Below are 17,570 nucleotides of genomic sequence, written 5' to 3'. Positions count from 1 at the left end.
AGCACTGCAGCTGTGCGCCATTGCTCCCACAGCACACCACACGCTCCGGTCACTGGTGGGAGAAGGGCGCTGGGGGGGGGGGGGGGGCGCCCTGGGCTGCAATTTGTATACCTTACTTGGCAAAATGCACATAATACAGTTCTAAACTGTATATGTGCCTAATCCCCCGCCATAAATATTATTAAAAAAGCGGGAGAAGCCCGCCGCTGAAGGGGCGGGGCTATCTTCCTCAGCACAGCCAGCGCCATTTTCTCTTCACAGCTCCGCTGGAAGGATGCTCCCCAGGCTCTCCCCTGCAGTATACACTACGGAAAGGGTAAAAAAGAGAGGGGGGGCACATAAATTTAGGCGCAATTGTGATAATAAGCAGCTATTGGGGGAAAATTAACTTTGTATTAGTGTAAATCCCTCTGTTATATAGCGCTCTGGTGTGTGCTGGCATACTCTCTCTCTGTCTCCCCAAAGGACTTTGTGGTGTCCTGTCCTCAGTCAGAGCATTCCCTGTGTGTGTGTGCGGTGTGTCGGTACGGCTGTGTCGACATGTTTGATGAGGACGCTTACGTGGAGGCGGAGCAGGAGCCGATAAGTGTGATGTTGCCCCCTGCGGGGCCGACACCAGAGTGGATGGATATGTGGAAGGTATTAACCGACAGTGTCAACTCCTTGCATAAAAGGTTCGATGACGTAACAGCTTTGGGACAGCCGGCATCTCAGCCCGCGCCTGCCCAAGCGTCTCAGAGGCCATCAGGGGCTCAAAAACGCCTGCTACCTCAGATGGCAGACACAGATGTCAACACGGAGTCTGACTCCAGTGTCGACGAGGATGAGAAAAATGTACAATCCACAAGGGCCATCCGATGCATGATTACGGCAATGAAAAATGTGTTGCACATTTCTGACATTAACCCGGTTACCACAAAAAAGGGTATTATGTTTGGGGAGAAAAAGCAGCCAGTGACTTTTCCCCCATCTGATGAGTTAAATGAATTGTGTGAAGAAGCGTGGTGTTCCCCAGATAAGAAATTAGTGATTTCTAAGCGGTTACTAATGGCGTACCCTTTCCCGCCAACGGATAGGTTACGCTGGGAGACATCCCCTAGGGTGGACAAGGCGCTCACACGCTTATCAAAAAAGGTGGCACTGCCGTCTCAGGATACGGCCGCCTTAAAGGAGCCTGCAGATAGAAAGCAGGAGGCTATCCTGAAGTCTGTGTATACACACTCAGGTACTATCCTGAGACCTGCTATTGCTTCAGCATGGATGTGTAGTGCTGCAGCAGCATGGTCTGATTCCCTGTCAGATAACATTGATTCCCTTGACAGGGATACTATTTTGCTAACCATAGAGCATATTAAAGACGTTGTCTTATATATGAGGGATGCACAGAGGGACATTTGCCGGCTGGCATCTAGAATTAATGCAATGTCCATTTCTGCCAGGCGAGTATTATGGACTCGGCAGTGGACAGGTGATGCTGATTCTAAAAGGCACATGGAAGTTTGGGTCTGGGTCCTGGTGACCACGGATGCAAGCCTCCGAGGTTGGGGGGCAGTCACTCAGGGAAGAAACTTCCAAGGACAATGGTTGAGTCAGGAGACTTCCCTACACATAAATATTCTGGAACTAAGGGCCATTTACAATGCCCTAAGTCAAGCAAAACCCCTGCTTCAAAACCAGCCGGTGCTGATTCAGTCAGACAACATCACGGCGGTCGCCCATGTAAACCGACAGGGCGGCACAAGAAGCAGGATGGCAATGGCAGAAGCCACAAGGATTCTCCGATGGGCGGAAAATCACGTGATAGCACTGTCAGCAGTGTTCATTCCGGGAGTGGACAACTGGGAAGCAGACTTCCTCAGCAGGCACGACCTCCACCTGGGAGAGTGGGGACTTCATCAAGAAGTCTTCCAGCTGATTGTAAATCAGTCGTCTCCAATTTCTCCCAAAGGTGGTATCAGCGTTCCATTTGAACCAACCTATTGTGGTGCCTGCGGCTACTCGGGACTTGGAGGATTCCAAGTTGCTGGACGTAGTCCGGGCCCTGAAAATCTATGTTTCCAGGACGGCTAGAGTCAGAAAAACTGACTCGCTGTTTATCCTGCATGCACCCAACAAGCTGGGTGCTCCTGCTTCTAAGCAGACTATTGCTCGCTGGATCTGTAGCACGATTCAACTTGCACATTCTGCGGCTGGACTGCCGCATCCTAAATCCGTAAAAGCCTATTCCACAAGGAAGGTGGGCTCTTCTTGGGCGGCTGCCCGAGGGGTCTCGGCTTTACAACTTTGCCGAGCTGCTACCTGGTCGGGATCAAACACGTTTGCAAAATTCTACAAGTTTGATACCCTGGCTGAGGAGGACCTTGAGTTTGCTCATTCGGTGCTGCAGAGTCATCCGCACTCTCCCGCCCGTTTGGGAGCTTTGGTATAATCCCCATGGTCCTTACGGAGTACCCAGCATCCACTAGGACGTCAGAGAAAATAAGAATTTACTCACCGGTAATTCTATTTCTCGTAGTCCGTAGTGGATGCTGGGAGCCCGTCCCAAGTGCGGACTTTCTGCAATACTTGTATATAGTTATTGCTTAACTATAGGGTTATTGTTCTGAGCCATCTGTTAAATGAGGCTCAGTTGTTGTTCATACTGTTAACTGGGTATAGTTATCACAAGTTGTACGGTGTGATTGGTGTGGCTGGTATGAGTCTTACCCTGGATTCCAAATCCTTTCCTAGTAATGTCAGCTCTTCCGGGCACAGTTTCCCTAACTGAGGTCTGGAGGAGGGGCATAGAGGGAGGAGCCAGTGCACACCAGATATAGTACCTAATCTTTCTTTTAGGAGTGCCCAGTCTCCTGCGGAGCCCGTCTATTCCCCATGGTCCTTACGGAGTACCCAGCATCCACTACGGACTACGAGAAATAGAATTACCGGTGAGTAAATTCTTATTTTCTCTTACGTCCTAGAGGATACTGGGGTTCCATTTAGTACCATGGGTATAGACGGGTCCACTAGGAGCCATGGGCACTTTAAGAATTTGATAGTGTGGACTGGCTCCTCCCTCTGTGCCCTTCCTACCAGACTTAGTTTAGAAAATGTGCCCGGAGGAGCCGGTCACACCTATGGAAGCTCCTGAAGAGTTTTCTACATTTATTTTATGTTTGTTATTTTCAGGCAGGGCTGGTTGGCACCAGCCTGCCTGCTTCGTGGGACTTAAGGGGCGGAAAGGCCCAACCTCTTGTAGGGTTAATGGTCCTGTTCCCCGCTGACAGGACACTGAGCTTCTGAGGGAACAATTCGCAAACCCCACCACGGCGAGCGTACATTCCCGCAGCACGCCGCCACCCCTAACAGAACCAGAAGAATGAAGAGAGGTGAGTACTAATCCGGTGCCACAGCTAGTGGGTCGCCGGTCATTATGGCGGCATGAGGGTACGGAGACGCACGGCTTCTAACCGAGGCGGAATGCGTCTCCAGACACAGTACACAGCTGCGTCTCAGTACACTGTACCCAGTCACACTGGCAAAAACAGCCTTAAAACGTTTTTCTCTCCATTTTAATCACCAGATTACCTCAGCCAGTATAATAAAAAATAAAAGTGGGAAGACCACGCGCCATTGAAGGGACGGAGCCTTCACTATGAGCTGATCCAGCAGCTCACCAGAGCCATTTTCCCTCTGCAGTGGACACAGACGCTGACTGACAGTTACACACAGCTCCTCCAGAGAGACTCCAGATTACCTCAGCGGTACCAGGGGTCATAGCAGGGGGAAACAATTATTAGTGTACTAAGGGGCACATTTACTAAGCAGTGATAAGAGCGGAGAAGTGAGCCAGTGGAGAAGTTGCCCCATCAACCAATCAGCAGCTCTGTATAATTTTATAGTATGCAAATTATAAATGTTACTTCAATGCTGATTGGTTGATGGGGCAACTTCTCCACTGGCTCACTTCTCTGCTCTAATCACTGCTTAGTAAATGTCCCCCTAAGTCCCCTATCAGGGTACTTAGTCTGTGACCCAGCTAAGCTTGGCATTAGCGATAAGGGCGCAGTGGGGGCTGGCTCCAAATAACTCTGTGTCTCCCTGAAGGGCTCTTTGTGGGTTAATTGTGCTTAACCATTTCCTGTGTGTGCTGTCACATTTACATTGTGTCAGGCAAAGAGTGTGTTTCTTGTACAGCGGAGTGTTCCTCTTTACCAGGGGGCTCACTACTGGGTACTCAGGGCAGTGCACCTTCCCAGAATAGCAGGGCTGAACTGGAGTGGGTAATTCCATTAAGGGAATGATATCCAATATTTCTACAAAGCTATCCCGCAATAAGAAGGAGACGCAATACTTAAGACAGACTGTGGATGAGTTTATGAATAGAGACTCAGTCCCCAAACCAGCGTCTCAATCCCCTCCCATTTGTCCGCAAAAATGATCTCTGGCCCATATCTTGCAGTCTGACTCTGACGCTGACGGGTCAGACATAGAGGAGGGTGAGGTGGATTTGGAGGGGGTGATGCTACTCTGTCATAGGAAATAGAGACTGTTATAGAGGCTATCAGAGATGTTCTGCAAATCCCTGATAAGGTGTCAGAGGAGTGTGAGGAATCTTATTTTAATGTAAAAAAGAAGCCCTCAGTCTCAGTTCCTGTGTCAACGGAATTGAATACCCTGTTTGAAGAACCGTGGGTTAATCCTGATAAGAAATTTCAAATCCCTAAAAGGTTGCTCTTATCTTTTCCTTTTCCTCTGGAAGATAGGAAAAAATGGGAAAATCCACCGATAGTGGACGCATCAGTCTCTAGGCTGTCCCGAAAAATTGTATTGCCTGTCCCTGGTGCAGCCTCCCTAAAAGACACGGCTGATCGTAAAATTGAGACTACACTCAAACCATTTTACACAGCTGCTGGGGTGGCCCATAGACCCACTATTGCATATGCGTGGATTGCTAAATGGTCAGGTAATCTAATTGAGGGGTTAGATTCCTTGCCTAGGGTGGATGTTGTTTTACTCCTGCAGCATATACAGGACTCTGCAAACTTTATGGTGGAAGCCATAAAAGAGATTGGTTTGCTTAATGCACGCACCACCGCTATGGCAGTGTCAGCACGCAGGGGCTTGTGGCTACGCCAGTGGACTGCTGACGCAGACTCCAGGAAAGGCGTGGAAGGCCTACCATTCACAGGAGAGGCCTTGTTTGGAGACGAACTAGACAAATGGATCTCCAAAACTACTGCAGGTAAGTCTTCGTATCTTCCTACCGCAGCTCCCCCAGCAGAAAAGCTTATTCAGTTTCAAATTTACAGTTCTTTCGGACAGCCAAGTTTAAGTGAAAATCCAGAGGTGCTTCTACGGCATCCAGAGGCGTAAGGTAAACCAGCAACTGCAGGTGCTCAGGAACTGAGCTCAGGCTCTGCTTCCTCAAAGCCTTCTGCAGGGATCCCGGCTAAAATTCTTCAGTCACATCTGGTCAAGTTTGTGCCGGGTTATATATATTATATAACTATATTGAGAAACACATCAGTGACTGTTGGTAATAATTTATCTCAATATGGAGGGATTGTGAGCAGTTTTATCAATGTGGGGAATCCACAAACCTGGAGGTTATAAGTGCACTATTATTTTGCACATATAGGTGGTTTCACTAACTTGACAAGTTCTTAAACCACTGAGTGTAATTTATTGTATACTAGTATAAGCTGACCTGTCCCATGGCAATGCATTAATAGTCACAAATATATGATAAGGGACAAGAAACAGCTATAATCTAGATCAACGGTACCGTACTAGTATACTGTTTGATATTGCGCTATATCCTTCAAAAATTGTTGCATATAATACTGCATAGATAAACTGACATGTGGCGGAAAATACAATAAGAGCAGATTTCTCGACAACCGCCTTGGTTGAGATCCCATAAAAAGGTGACACACTCAGAAGTAATATAAAAGACTCAATAAATAAGACACAGTGAATCCAGTTTTAATTGTTAGAATATTTTTGTTTATTGTACAATTTTTCGTATATTTTTCACATCACATTTTAATTGATTATTATTAAAAGTTATATTTTATATATAATTCATCTTTTTTCTATTGTGAGCCAACTAAGAGACAATCTTTCCTTTCAATTTGTTACTTTCTCTCCACGGCACTGAGGGTATTCACCAAAGTGATGGCAGAGATGCTATTTATACTCCGCAAGCATGGAGTGAACATAATTCCGTACCTGGACGATCTTCTGATAAAGGTGCCGTCCAGGGAGCGGTTGTTGGACAGCATTGGTCTCTCAACCAAACTTCTACAGGATCATGGGTGGATTCTGAACCTTCCGAAATCTCACCTAGAGCCAACATGGAGGCTCCCATTCCTGGGAATGATACTGGATACGGAGTAGCAGAAAGTGTTCCTTCCATTAGAAAAGGCATTGGTAATCCAGTCGATGGTCCGGGATGTCTTGAAGCCAACCCGGATATCGGTGCATCTGTGCATTCTCCTTCTGGGGAAAATGGTGACCTCTTACGAGTTGCTTCAATACAGAAGGTTTCACGGAAGACCCTTCCAGCTCGATCTGTTGGACAAATGGTCTGGATCGCATCTTCACATGCACCAGAGGATCCATCTGTCGCCAAAAGCCAAGATCTCCCTTCAGTGGTGGCTACAGATTTCTCACCTCGTCGAGGGTCGGAGGTTCAGAATTCAGGACTGGATCCTGTTAAACATGGACGCAAGCCTCAGAGGTTGGGGAGCAGTCACCCAAGCGGGTGCAGTATCAAGGAAGATGGTCAAGTCAGGAAGTCATCCTTTTAATCAACATTCTGGAACTCAGGATCATATACAACACCCTTCTGCTGGCCTCTTATCTTCTTCATGATCGGTCCATTCAGGTCCAGTCAGACAATGTGACGGCAGTGACGTACATAAACTGACAGGGCAGAATGAAAAGCAGAGCAGCAATGTCAGAGGTGTCAAGAATTCTCCTCTGGGCAGAAAGAAATGCTGTGGTGTTGTCAGCAGTCTTCATTCTGGGAGTAGACAACTGGGAAGCAGACTTCCACAGCAGGCACGACCTGCACCCGGGGGAGTGGGGCCTTTACCCAGAAGTGTTCAGGTGCTTGACACATCGGTGGGGATATCTACAGATCAAAATGATGGCCTCTCGTCTCAACAAGAAGCTCAAGCGGTATTGTTCCAGGTCGAGAGACCCACAGGCAGTTGCGTTAGACGCTCTGACAACTCCATGGGTCTATCAGATGGTGTACGTGTTTCCTCCACTTCCACTGATCCCAAGAATTCTCAAAAGAATAAAAAGGGAAAAGGTTCAAGCAATACTCATTGCTCCAGACTGGCCAAGAAGAGCCTGGTTCGCGGACCTTCTGGAGATGCTCCTTGAAGATCTGTGGCCTCTATCTCTTCACGAGGATCTTCTGCAACAGGGCCCGTTCATCTATCAGGACTTACCATGGCTACGTTTGACGGCATGGAAGTTGAATGGCTGATTCTAGCCAGAAGAGGGATCCCTAACAAAGTTATCCCTTTGTTCTATATGTTCTATATGATCCCAATAAAATTGGGTGTCCTGCTTCAAAGCAGACAATTGCACTCTGCATCAGGCTCACTATCCAGCATGCTTATTCCACGGCAGGTTTGCCGGTTCCAAAATCTGTACAGGCCCACTCTACTAGGTCGGTGGGTTCTTCCTGGGCGGCTGCCCGGGGTGTCTCGGCTTTACAGCTCTGCCGAACAGCTACTTGGTCTGGTTCGAACACGTTTGCTGAAGGTCCATACACATTAGACGATGTCGCTCTGTGAGCGACGTCGTCTAGTGTTTCCCCCTCGCGGGCCGGCCGATCGGTGACCGCTTGTACACACTGAGCGATATGACAGCTCATATCGCTCAGTGACGTCACGCCTCCGCCGGCCGTGCATTGGTCGTCGCTGGCGGCATACACACTTGCCAATAAAATGAGCGTCATCGCTCAGGGAGGGGGAAAATGAGCAACATCGCTCATTTTATCGGCAAGTGTGTATGGGCCTTAAGTTCTATGAGTTTGATACTTTGGCCTCTGAGGACCTTCAGTTTGGTCAATCAGTTCTGCAGGAACCTCAGCACTCTCCCACCAGGTTTGGGAGCTTTAGTACATCCCCATTGTACTAAATGGAACCCCAGTATCCTCTAGGACCAAGAGAAAATAGGATTTTAATTACCTACTGGTAAATCCTTTTCTCATAGTCCGCAGAGGATACTGGGCGCCCGCCCGATGCCTCGTTCTTCCTGCACTGTTACGTGGTTAGGTACTGTTGGTTCAGCTGTTGCTGTTCCTGTTTAAAGTTGGGTTAGCATAGCTTTCCTCTGTTTTGTGTGTGCTGGTTCGGACTCTCACCACTCTCTTTGTCTATCCTTTTCTCAAAGTATGTCCGTCTCCTCGGGCACAGTTTCCTAGACTGAGTCTGGTAAGAGGGGCATAGAGGGAGGAGCCAGCCCACACTATCTTCTTAAAGTGCCCATGGCTCCTAGTGAACCCGTCTATACCCCATGGTACTAAATGGATCCCCAGTATCCTCTACTTACTACAAGAAAAGGATTTACCGGTAGGTAATTAAAATCCTATTTTCTACTTATTTGTGTTTAAATGTGTATTTTTTTTTTTCTCTTTTCCTTTATCTACCCCATTAATTCAAGGTTCAGAAACAGATGTGATTACTGTGTTTCATACCAAGATGTAGTTTAAAAACATATATGTATTTTACTCTTGATTTTAATGTGGTGTTATATTGTCCTGATAAATTCTTCAAATCATAATGGTGTATGTTCTGTATTAATAAAATTACTGTACTTGTTCAACCAGGAACTATATGGCCTACACTAACCCTGTGGTAGTTAAACTGAGCTAAAGACCGGTAGGGATTTCTGGGAGTTGTAGTCCATCACAAATTGACTCAGCCCTTAATTAATTAACCAGTGTAAGATATGCAGCGTGTAGAATTATTTAGAATTTTGGAACTTCCACTGGCAATAAGTAAACTCAACTGTTGTTTAATTCTTGGAAAGCCAGTTATCTGTGGGAACACAAAGCTTGCAATCAATCTCTGTGTCTTTATTGTCAGTACTCCAAGCAGGTGGACGATCGGTTTGGAGGGTATGTCGCCTGTGCTTTCCTCGTCTTCCTCTTCATCTGCTTTGTACAGATCACCATCATACCACAGTAAGTATCTCCTGCTTTACTCTGTTACATTCATAGGACTACTCGCCAAGTACAAATATACCTGATTAGATTGACTAGTATACAGCAAAGAAAATACTTTAGTGTAGTAAGGTGTTATATTGTTGTAGCAAAGCGATGATAATGAGTAATTTGATTAAAAAAAACAAATGACTTGTCATCTTTTGCAGTGTGACATGCACAGTAATAAATAACTACTCCACTACATTACTCTGCACGTGGACTTAGATGTCAACCGTGGCACTCTAAATTCACAAGACACCTACAAAAACTTTCACGTAACGTAGAACGTGAGTGGCGTAAATCTCATAGTTCAAGTGACTGTCTTACATATAAGACCATTTACCACTCTTATGGTAATGCTCTGGACACTGCCAAACAAACATATTTCCAATCTCTCATCTCTGCTCAAGCTTCTAACCCCAAGCGACTTTTCAATACTGTACATTTATCACATAATCACTTCTTATCCCTTCCTCAGCAATCCCACCAGCCACTATCAGTGCGCAAGATTTTGCTTCCTATTTCAAGGACAAGATTGATCAGATCCGAAATGAAATTGGGAAAAAGGCGTTTTTTGCGCAGCTTTGTTCCATTACTGTTGTTCTAATTGTAAAGCATAACAGAGTATGCTGCGCTATATAAGAAACTATTAATTATAATAATAACTACTATGTTGGCAAAAGTGATTTGACACTGACAGCAAATAGATCAAAGAGATTTTATTGACATTAGTACTTCATAGGTCCACCACGTGCAGTGATTACTGCAGACATCTTTCTTGGCAAACTGTCCACAAGTTCCTGGTCCACAAGGGTTTTGCCATTCTTCCTTAAGTGCACTGACCAACTGTGACAGTGAAGAAGGTCAAGTTGTCCTAGATTGCTCCCATAGCTTCAATTCATTCCCGGGGGTTCTCAGTGTGGTTAAGATCTGGACTCTGAGCTGGCCAGTCCATCTGCGCTACTGAATTTTCTGTATACCAGTCCAGCGTCGCCTTGGAAATGTAACAGGTGGCAATGTCGTCCTGAGTTTCTGTAGAACTGTTATAATGTAGGGAGTACAGCGTAATAGAGAACATCTGTATACTTCTCAAAGTTAATGTGACCAAGCAGTACAACTAGTGGACCCATGCCAAACCAGCTGAAACAGCCCCACAGTATAACGCCACCACCTCCATGATTTACTGAAGGTTCTGTACACTCTGGTTAGGCTGCAGGGAGGGGGGGTTTAAGGTTAGGCATCACTGGGGGGAGGTTAGGTTTAGGCACTAAGGGAGGAGGTTAGGATTAGGCTGCGGGAAGGTAAGATTACAGGGTAGGGTATAGCATATTGTACCTTGCACCTGATGGGATTTTAAAGATCGGAATGCCGGTTTCAGTATTGTGACCCCTGGCATCCTGTCCACCGGTCACACATACTTAACCCAGTGTAACATATTTCTGTGCACTGACATTTTATATACGATTGTGATACCATCATGTTTCTGTAATTTTCCTGTGTTGTATATTTGTACACAATTTCTCACTAACATCATCTTTTTCAGCTAATTCTTATATTCTTCAATTAAAAGTGTGATCCATAATGATTTATATAACTAGCTGCCCTTCTCTAATAGGGGGTGTATAGAGACATTCTGGGAATAATATCTGGGTCCTGTACATAGTTGTATTAGTTGTCCGCTGGGGCTCCAGACCTCTCTAATCACCTCTTTATTATGATGACCATTAATCTAATTGCAGCTCCGTGTTTATGCTGGGCTTCTATGTGACATGCTTGCTCATCCTCTTCATGGTGCTTAGCATATCGTTGATCTACTCATGTATAAAGGTGAGTGCTACTATTGTTAACCGGTCGGTTATGTAGTGCAGTTGGTCTAGTTGAGTAATACCTTTCATATAAACATGTGTCACAAACAAACCCCAGCCCGATGGAACAATCTGAGTGCATATTTCAATTCAGCATGAAAAATACATTTAGATTCAGTTTATTTCGTTCTTGGGAAAGAGAAAAGTTTATTTTTGTAGACCAATAATCAGTTCATCTAGGAGCTTGTTCCTATTCTCCCAACCGGAGTTAACTAACTGGGACAAGTACTGACAAGGTACTTCTGTAGGTTACTACGTCTGTGCACCAATAGAGTGAAAATCCTTTAGAATTTAGTCACAGCATGTGGAGTCAAAGCCCTCACAAAGTATACAGGGTCTGTGATAGGACCAGTCCAAAGCACAATGGGGGGGTATCCGTTTAGGTGCGGGGTTTTAACCGCAAAAAAAACCTTGTGGACCTCACAAACAATTTTGGATTACCGCGGGTACGCGCACTCTTTATGCCCATGGTATCCAATTGAAAAAAGTTGGTTGCGTCTTTTTTGTGGCAAAATCCTTGTGAGGCGAGAAAAATGTTGGAAACTTACATGTGTGTTCCAGCCGGTGCTGTGGTCTCCGCGGCTCTTGGTCATCTCCCCACTATCTTTTCATTGTGGGGGCGGGATGTATTAAGATACATTGCCGCCCATCGCCGCTTATCGCAGCGATGTTGATCGCATATGTACTAACATATGCGGTCAATATCGCAATGCGGTGACGGAGGCCCCCCGCGATACCTGTGAGGTGGTCTGCGGGGGGTCTCCGTCACCTCCCAGGGGTCTCCACACTGCCCGCACGCCGGAAAGCAGCAGCTGGCTGTCCCCAGCGCCTCCTCCTCCCCCCTGCAGCCGGAAGGCCCTCCGGCTGCGTTGCTAGGGGGCGGAGGAGATTACCTTCCGGTACCAGGGCAGCCTGGAGGAAGGTATGCCGGGGGGGAGGCGTCTGCGGCGGAGGCGGCGGGTTGCGGCTGTCGGCGATAAGAAGCCCATAGGCTTCCAGAGATGGCGATACCCTGGATGGCAAAAAAAACGGCGGTAGGGTCTTAGTACATTTTAAAATGCGGTAAAACCCCCGTTTTCGGGGGGTTTACCGCATTTTTCCTTTAGTACATCCCGCCCTGGAGGAGTATGCTGGAAGGGGAGAGGGCTGCTGAGAGGTGAGGTAGCTGCTGGAAGATGTAGTTATCCCTGCAGCTGCCTCCAGACACAAACGGTGGGGGGGCAGGGGGCACACACACACATGAAGGTTCACACAAACACTGGGGTCACACACCTGAAAGGGGGTCACTGGGGTCTCACACACACTCACACTAAAGACAGAGGACCAGCCTGTTGGGATCTGAGGAAGAAGACAGACAGCGCTTCAGCAGGTGAGCAATCAAGTACTAATTAAGCTAATTGTAAACTTCCAACTGCTTAATTAGTCATTAGGGGGATGTCCAAGACGTTCCAGAGAAAGTCCTGACATTTTTTCCTACAAATAAAGGGGTTTTTTTTAGGAAAAATCAGACTTGCACTGGGGCTGTGAGAAAAAAAGAGCGGTGATTTCTATGAAAATCACTGCTGCTTGTTTTCTCGCCTTCGATAGAGAAAAGGAAAACCCCACATCTGTGCGTACACATTTGTATATGCCCCCGAAAATCCTAATGATGTCCACAGTGTGATGTCTCACTGGTAAAGTCCAGAAGTTGGTTCAGGCTCTGTGGTATTAGTCCAATAATCCTTCCAGGGTGGGTGGAGGTAAGTACACCTATTGTGTTTTCTTGCATAGCCTTGCAGCTTTCTCACCTTTGAGAAAGCTGCAAGGCTGTGCAGCGAAACATGTTAGGTGTACTTACCTCCACCCACACACTGCAAGCATTATTGGACTAATACCAAAGAGACTGAACCAACTTCTTGATTTTACCAGTGGGGCATCACACTGTGGACATTATTAGATCCCATTGTGGTTTGGACTGGTCCTACCACAAACACCGTATGCTTCATGAGTGCTCTGACTCCACATTCTGTAACTACTGTACCTGCTAAAGGGATTGCCCTTCTATCGGGTCACTGACGTGGTAACTATTGGCTACTAATCTATGGACAGTCCTATTAATACTATAAGGAAGTACCTTGTGGTTGTCACAGTCAGTCAACTCCAGTTGTGACAATAGGAAGTAGCTCTTATATGAGCTGATTATTTGCATATTCAACCATATGGGGGAGGAAGTTAGGTTCTGTTCTGTATGGATTTTAAACTGAGATTTTTATGTTTCTTATACTGAAGAATTACCTTTTAAGAGTCACAAAGGTCTGCTGACTATTAAGATAATTTTTGAGACGATTTTAGAAGTTTATAACAGCTGTGATGGAAGCATTAAAACAGTTAATGAATTTAATGTTAAAGGGAATTGAGACAAGACCTTTTTTTTTTGTAGTTTTGCAATCAGTACGTTAATATTGTTAATATGGTTCAAATGTCAACCTTGTTCCAGTTTTCCCTAATCCTATTCTTGCCTTTTTCTTCTGTAGATTATCTCCCACACTCTGCTCCCTGCCCTTGTTTACTGCTTGTCTCTGTGGCATTAGATTATATATTTGTAAGGCACCATCTATATCCATCTGTCTGAGGATGAGCGACATTTATTGCATGTGAGAGGACATTTGAGATCCATTACCCAATAAACAGGCACCACACAGACCACAGGCAGTGTGTAATAATGTTATCCCTCTGTGCGTGGCCGCAGACTCGAGTGACTTTAGGGGGATCCCTGGATAAGTGAATATTTTAGGACAAACCGTTCACTTATTGTGTAATTTCTATTAACCAAGCAATTCTGCACCAAGCAATTCTACAATTTAAGATTATTACGGAGGTATTTATTAAAGCATAAGAGAGGAATAAAGTGGAGAGAGATAAAGCGCTAACCAGTCAGCTTCTAGCTGTGATTTTTAAACACAACCTGTAAATTTGGAGTTAGAAGCTGATTGGTTAGTGCTTTATCTCTCTCCATTTTATCTCTCTCCAAGCTTTGATAGGTTTAGTTGTTCGGACGCTGAAGGTTTCTGCAATTTTTACCATTTCTTGATAATATTGATATATGTATCTGTTTCCTTGATTCGAGATTTCTGTTCTTTGTAGCTAATATATTTTTTATATATTTTATAAAAGTATAGTAATTATTTCCTAGTGTAATGTATTAAACAAAACGCTATACAGGTAAATACACTTAAGTGTGTGCCCACATCCACACAAACATGCCCTAACGTTACATAATGATACCCAACGACAAACTGCGTCTGTGTACCTCAGTTAGGTCATGGCTTGTTGTGCTCCTGCAGTTTATGGTCCCTGTGAGATAAGTACATTGTATCGTATAATAATCACTATAAATGGAGAAAAGTTAATGTTCATTTTATACAAACGTTATGAACAAACTACTGTAGTTCGGACCAGATAATGTGATTTATATAAATAATAACAGTGCGTATGGTCTGAGCTATAGGCCACAGCCAATCATAGATTTCTGGTGTTAGATTCAGATTAATTTCTAATAAATATTTAAAATGCCAGCGCTAATATATGTTGCAGACGCAAGGCGCATATTATTACCATATACGATAAAAGTGCGCTGTACGTTGCAAACACTACATTCCTTAAGAGAAAACAAGTACATGCACACATATTGTCTGAGTTCCAAAGCTCATTGATGTATATATTTGACATTTAAAAGGATATGCATACAATTACACAGGAAGCAAGAATACATAGAGTTACAATCACAGCCACAGCCGACATACGATACCATTTCTCCATCTTTGGATCTGCCTCAACAGCAGCTACACAGAACAGCAAAGACAGCATCTCGAACAGCACCCAGCAAACAGAAACTGTTGTGTCTGGGATCAGCTATACACTGTGTATGTTGGGGGAGTACATGTCTTCTGTTATTGGTCCAGGGGAGGGAACTTTCTCATTCATGATGAGTTATTGGTCAGTTCATATGCAAGCCTTGAAGATGACATCATAGGGGTTGGCCTCTGGCTTCCTGGCCACATGCTTCCTTTCAGGAATGTCCTTTTGTTCCAATAAGAGTGACTTCATATTCCTACATTTAATCATAACTAATCATTGCAATGAGCTACAACTTAACCACAGGTATCAAACCAATCCACATATTCCTCCGATCATTTTGACACCAAGCACGACGTGTCCATCTTGCTCCGCTCCAACAATACACATACATGATGTTATACTCCATTATATAATTTAAAACCTTATAATGTCTAGTGCTTGACATGTTTAATTTATGTGTGGTATGAAATATGTGTTTAATATATCCTTGTGGCTTGTCTGTGTGAATACGTATGCTACCATATGTTGCTGTGCTCGCTGCATGTATTTGCACGCATAGCGACTCATCCTTGTGGAGTTTATATGTTTTCTGTATGTAATATTTTTGACTTCGACACTGGTTACAATGAGAACTCAGAAATCTCTGTCAATTTCTGTAATGTGGAAGAGGAAATGGCTTTCTGCCCTTCTTTAATTAAATGAATTTGTATAATCTGAATGCCTCACGTTTATTTACAGTAAGTAATAAAAGCCCTGTGCTAATTTCTATACTTAAGCTACTGGGAAATCCATTGGTGTTAATGCTTTATACAGGGTAGTACACATCGGGAGAGATGTGTGCTGAGCGATCTGTCACAGACCGCTCAGCACACATCTCTACCCTACCCAGCACAGGTGGTCATTCCGAGTTGTTCGCTCGCAAGCTGCTTTTAGCAGCTTTGCACATGCTAAGCCGCCGCCTACTGGGAGTGAATCTTAGCTTATCAAAATTGCGAACGAAAGATTAGCAAAATTGCGAAAAGACACTTCTTAGCAGTTTCTGAGTAGCTTCAAACTTACTCGGCATCTGCGATCAGTTCAGTCAGTTTCGTTCCTGGTTTGACGTCATAAACACTCCCAGCGTTCGCCCAGACACTCCTCCGTTTCTCCAGCCACTCCCGCGTTTTTCCCAGAAACTGTAGCGTTTTTTCACACACACCCATAAAACGGCCAGTTTCCGCCCAGAAACACCCACTTCCTGTCAATCACACTACGATCACCAGAACGAAGAAAAAACCTCGTAATGCCGTGAGTAAAATACCTAACTGCATAGCAAATTTACTTGGCGCAGTCGCAGTGCGAACATTGCGCATGCGCAGTTAGCGGAAAATCGCTGCGATGCGAAGAAAAATACAGAGCGAACAACTCGGAATGACCCGCACAGTGCGATGTGTGCTGAGCGCGGGGGGGCGCTCATTTTACCCAGCGGGTGCCGCACATCGCTATCGCTGTGGGGCATACACACGAGAAATCCATGCTTAAAATCTAAGCAATCTAGTCAGATTGCTTAGATTTTAGGAACAGATTTCTCCGTGTGTACCCCCCTCTAGAAAACCTTAATTCACTAAAGGGTTAACTGGGAAGGAGAAGATTATTAGTCCCTGATATGAAGAAAACAATCAACACGGTGCCAGCTAATAAGATATTTACATTTTCAGAGATAAAAGATTAATGTTCAATATTCTTTTTGCTCATCTTGAGAAAATTGCAGTTCCTTTATTATTAAATAACTAGGTTGGAAGCTCTGTGAGTCAGGAGCCAGGTAATTTAACACATTTCTTAATTATAAATGATCATCTTATCTCTGCTCTTATCTGTTTCTTCTACTATGGCAGCTCTTCCCTTCTCCGCTACAGACCCTGTCCAGGAAGATAGTACAGTCCAGGATTAACAGCACCGCAGTCGGAGTCTTCACAATAATCCTCGTCTTCCTGTCTTCGTTTATTAACATGGTAACTCATCTGTATTATTGCCATTTGTGATTTGTGGGAAACACATTATCAAATGGGCATTGTTCATAGTTAGAATATTTACAATTGAAGCATTTAAAGTGTAATTTAAGGACTGAAAATGCTTATTATTAACCACCTTGTAAGATGGTTTTGTTTATATGTGTCATATAAATGTGGATTGCATTGGAGCTGCCATGTTTAAAAGTGAGTGGTTCAGATATGTGTATAATGTGGAGAAAAGCCATGGTATAAACACTATGGCTTGTAAACAGGTAAAGTAACAGGACATTCTGCTGTAATGTGTAGTGAATTGTGTTTATAGATCCAAGTCAGTGACTTGGGATGTAGGATGCTCTGGTTTCCTCCCAAAAACATACTGAAAGTGTAACTTGCTTTTGACAAAAATAGACCCGTGCGCACGCATGTGTGTGTGTCGCATAATATGGTTTAGCGTTACAAATACTGTGAGCATTAATAAGTAGAAAATATGAGGAAATGGATTTTCTATATGTATTTTGCGCTCAATGGTCCATATGTAATAACCTGTGAGATGTAGGCACGTAAATGTTTCCAGGGGGGTTCACATATTCTTAATGGTAATTTATCAGGAAAAATCAGGTGTGGCTCTTTGCAAATTCTGGTTAACTCTCTGGAAATGTTTCTCAG

General features: G+C 44.6%; 1 protein-coding gene across 1 annotated transcript in view; it reads left to right on the top strand.

The window, feature by feature from the left end:
- ADCY5 (adenylate cyclase 5) overlaps positions 1 to 17,570 on the top strand; it is a 984,560-nt gene that overhangs the window by 872,226 nt on the left and 94,764 nt on the right. Inside the window, exons 11-13 of the mRNA XM_063934061.1 lie at positions 9,093 to 9,190; positions 10,951 to 11,038; positions 16,788 to 16,904. Of these exons, the coding sequence (XP_063790131.1) occupies positions 9,093 to 9,190; positions 10,951 to 11,038; positions 16,788 to 16,904 (303 nt within the window). The remainder of the gene's footprint in view (positions 1 to 9,092; positions 9,191 to 10,950; positions 11,039 to 16,787; positions 16,905 to 17,570) is intronic.

This window comes from Pseudophryne corroboree, chromosome 7, assembly GCF_028390025.1.
Source record: "Pseudophryne corroboree isolate aPseCor3 chromosome 7, aPseCor3.hap2, whole genome shotgun sequence".
Classification (NCBI taxonomy): Eukaryota; Metazoa; Chordata; class Amphibia; order Anura; family Myobatrachidae; genus Pseudophryne; species Pseudophryne corroboree.
Note: the sequence above shows the minus strand (reverse complement) of the source record. Positions and strands in the feature narration are given on the sequence as shown.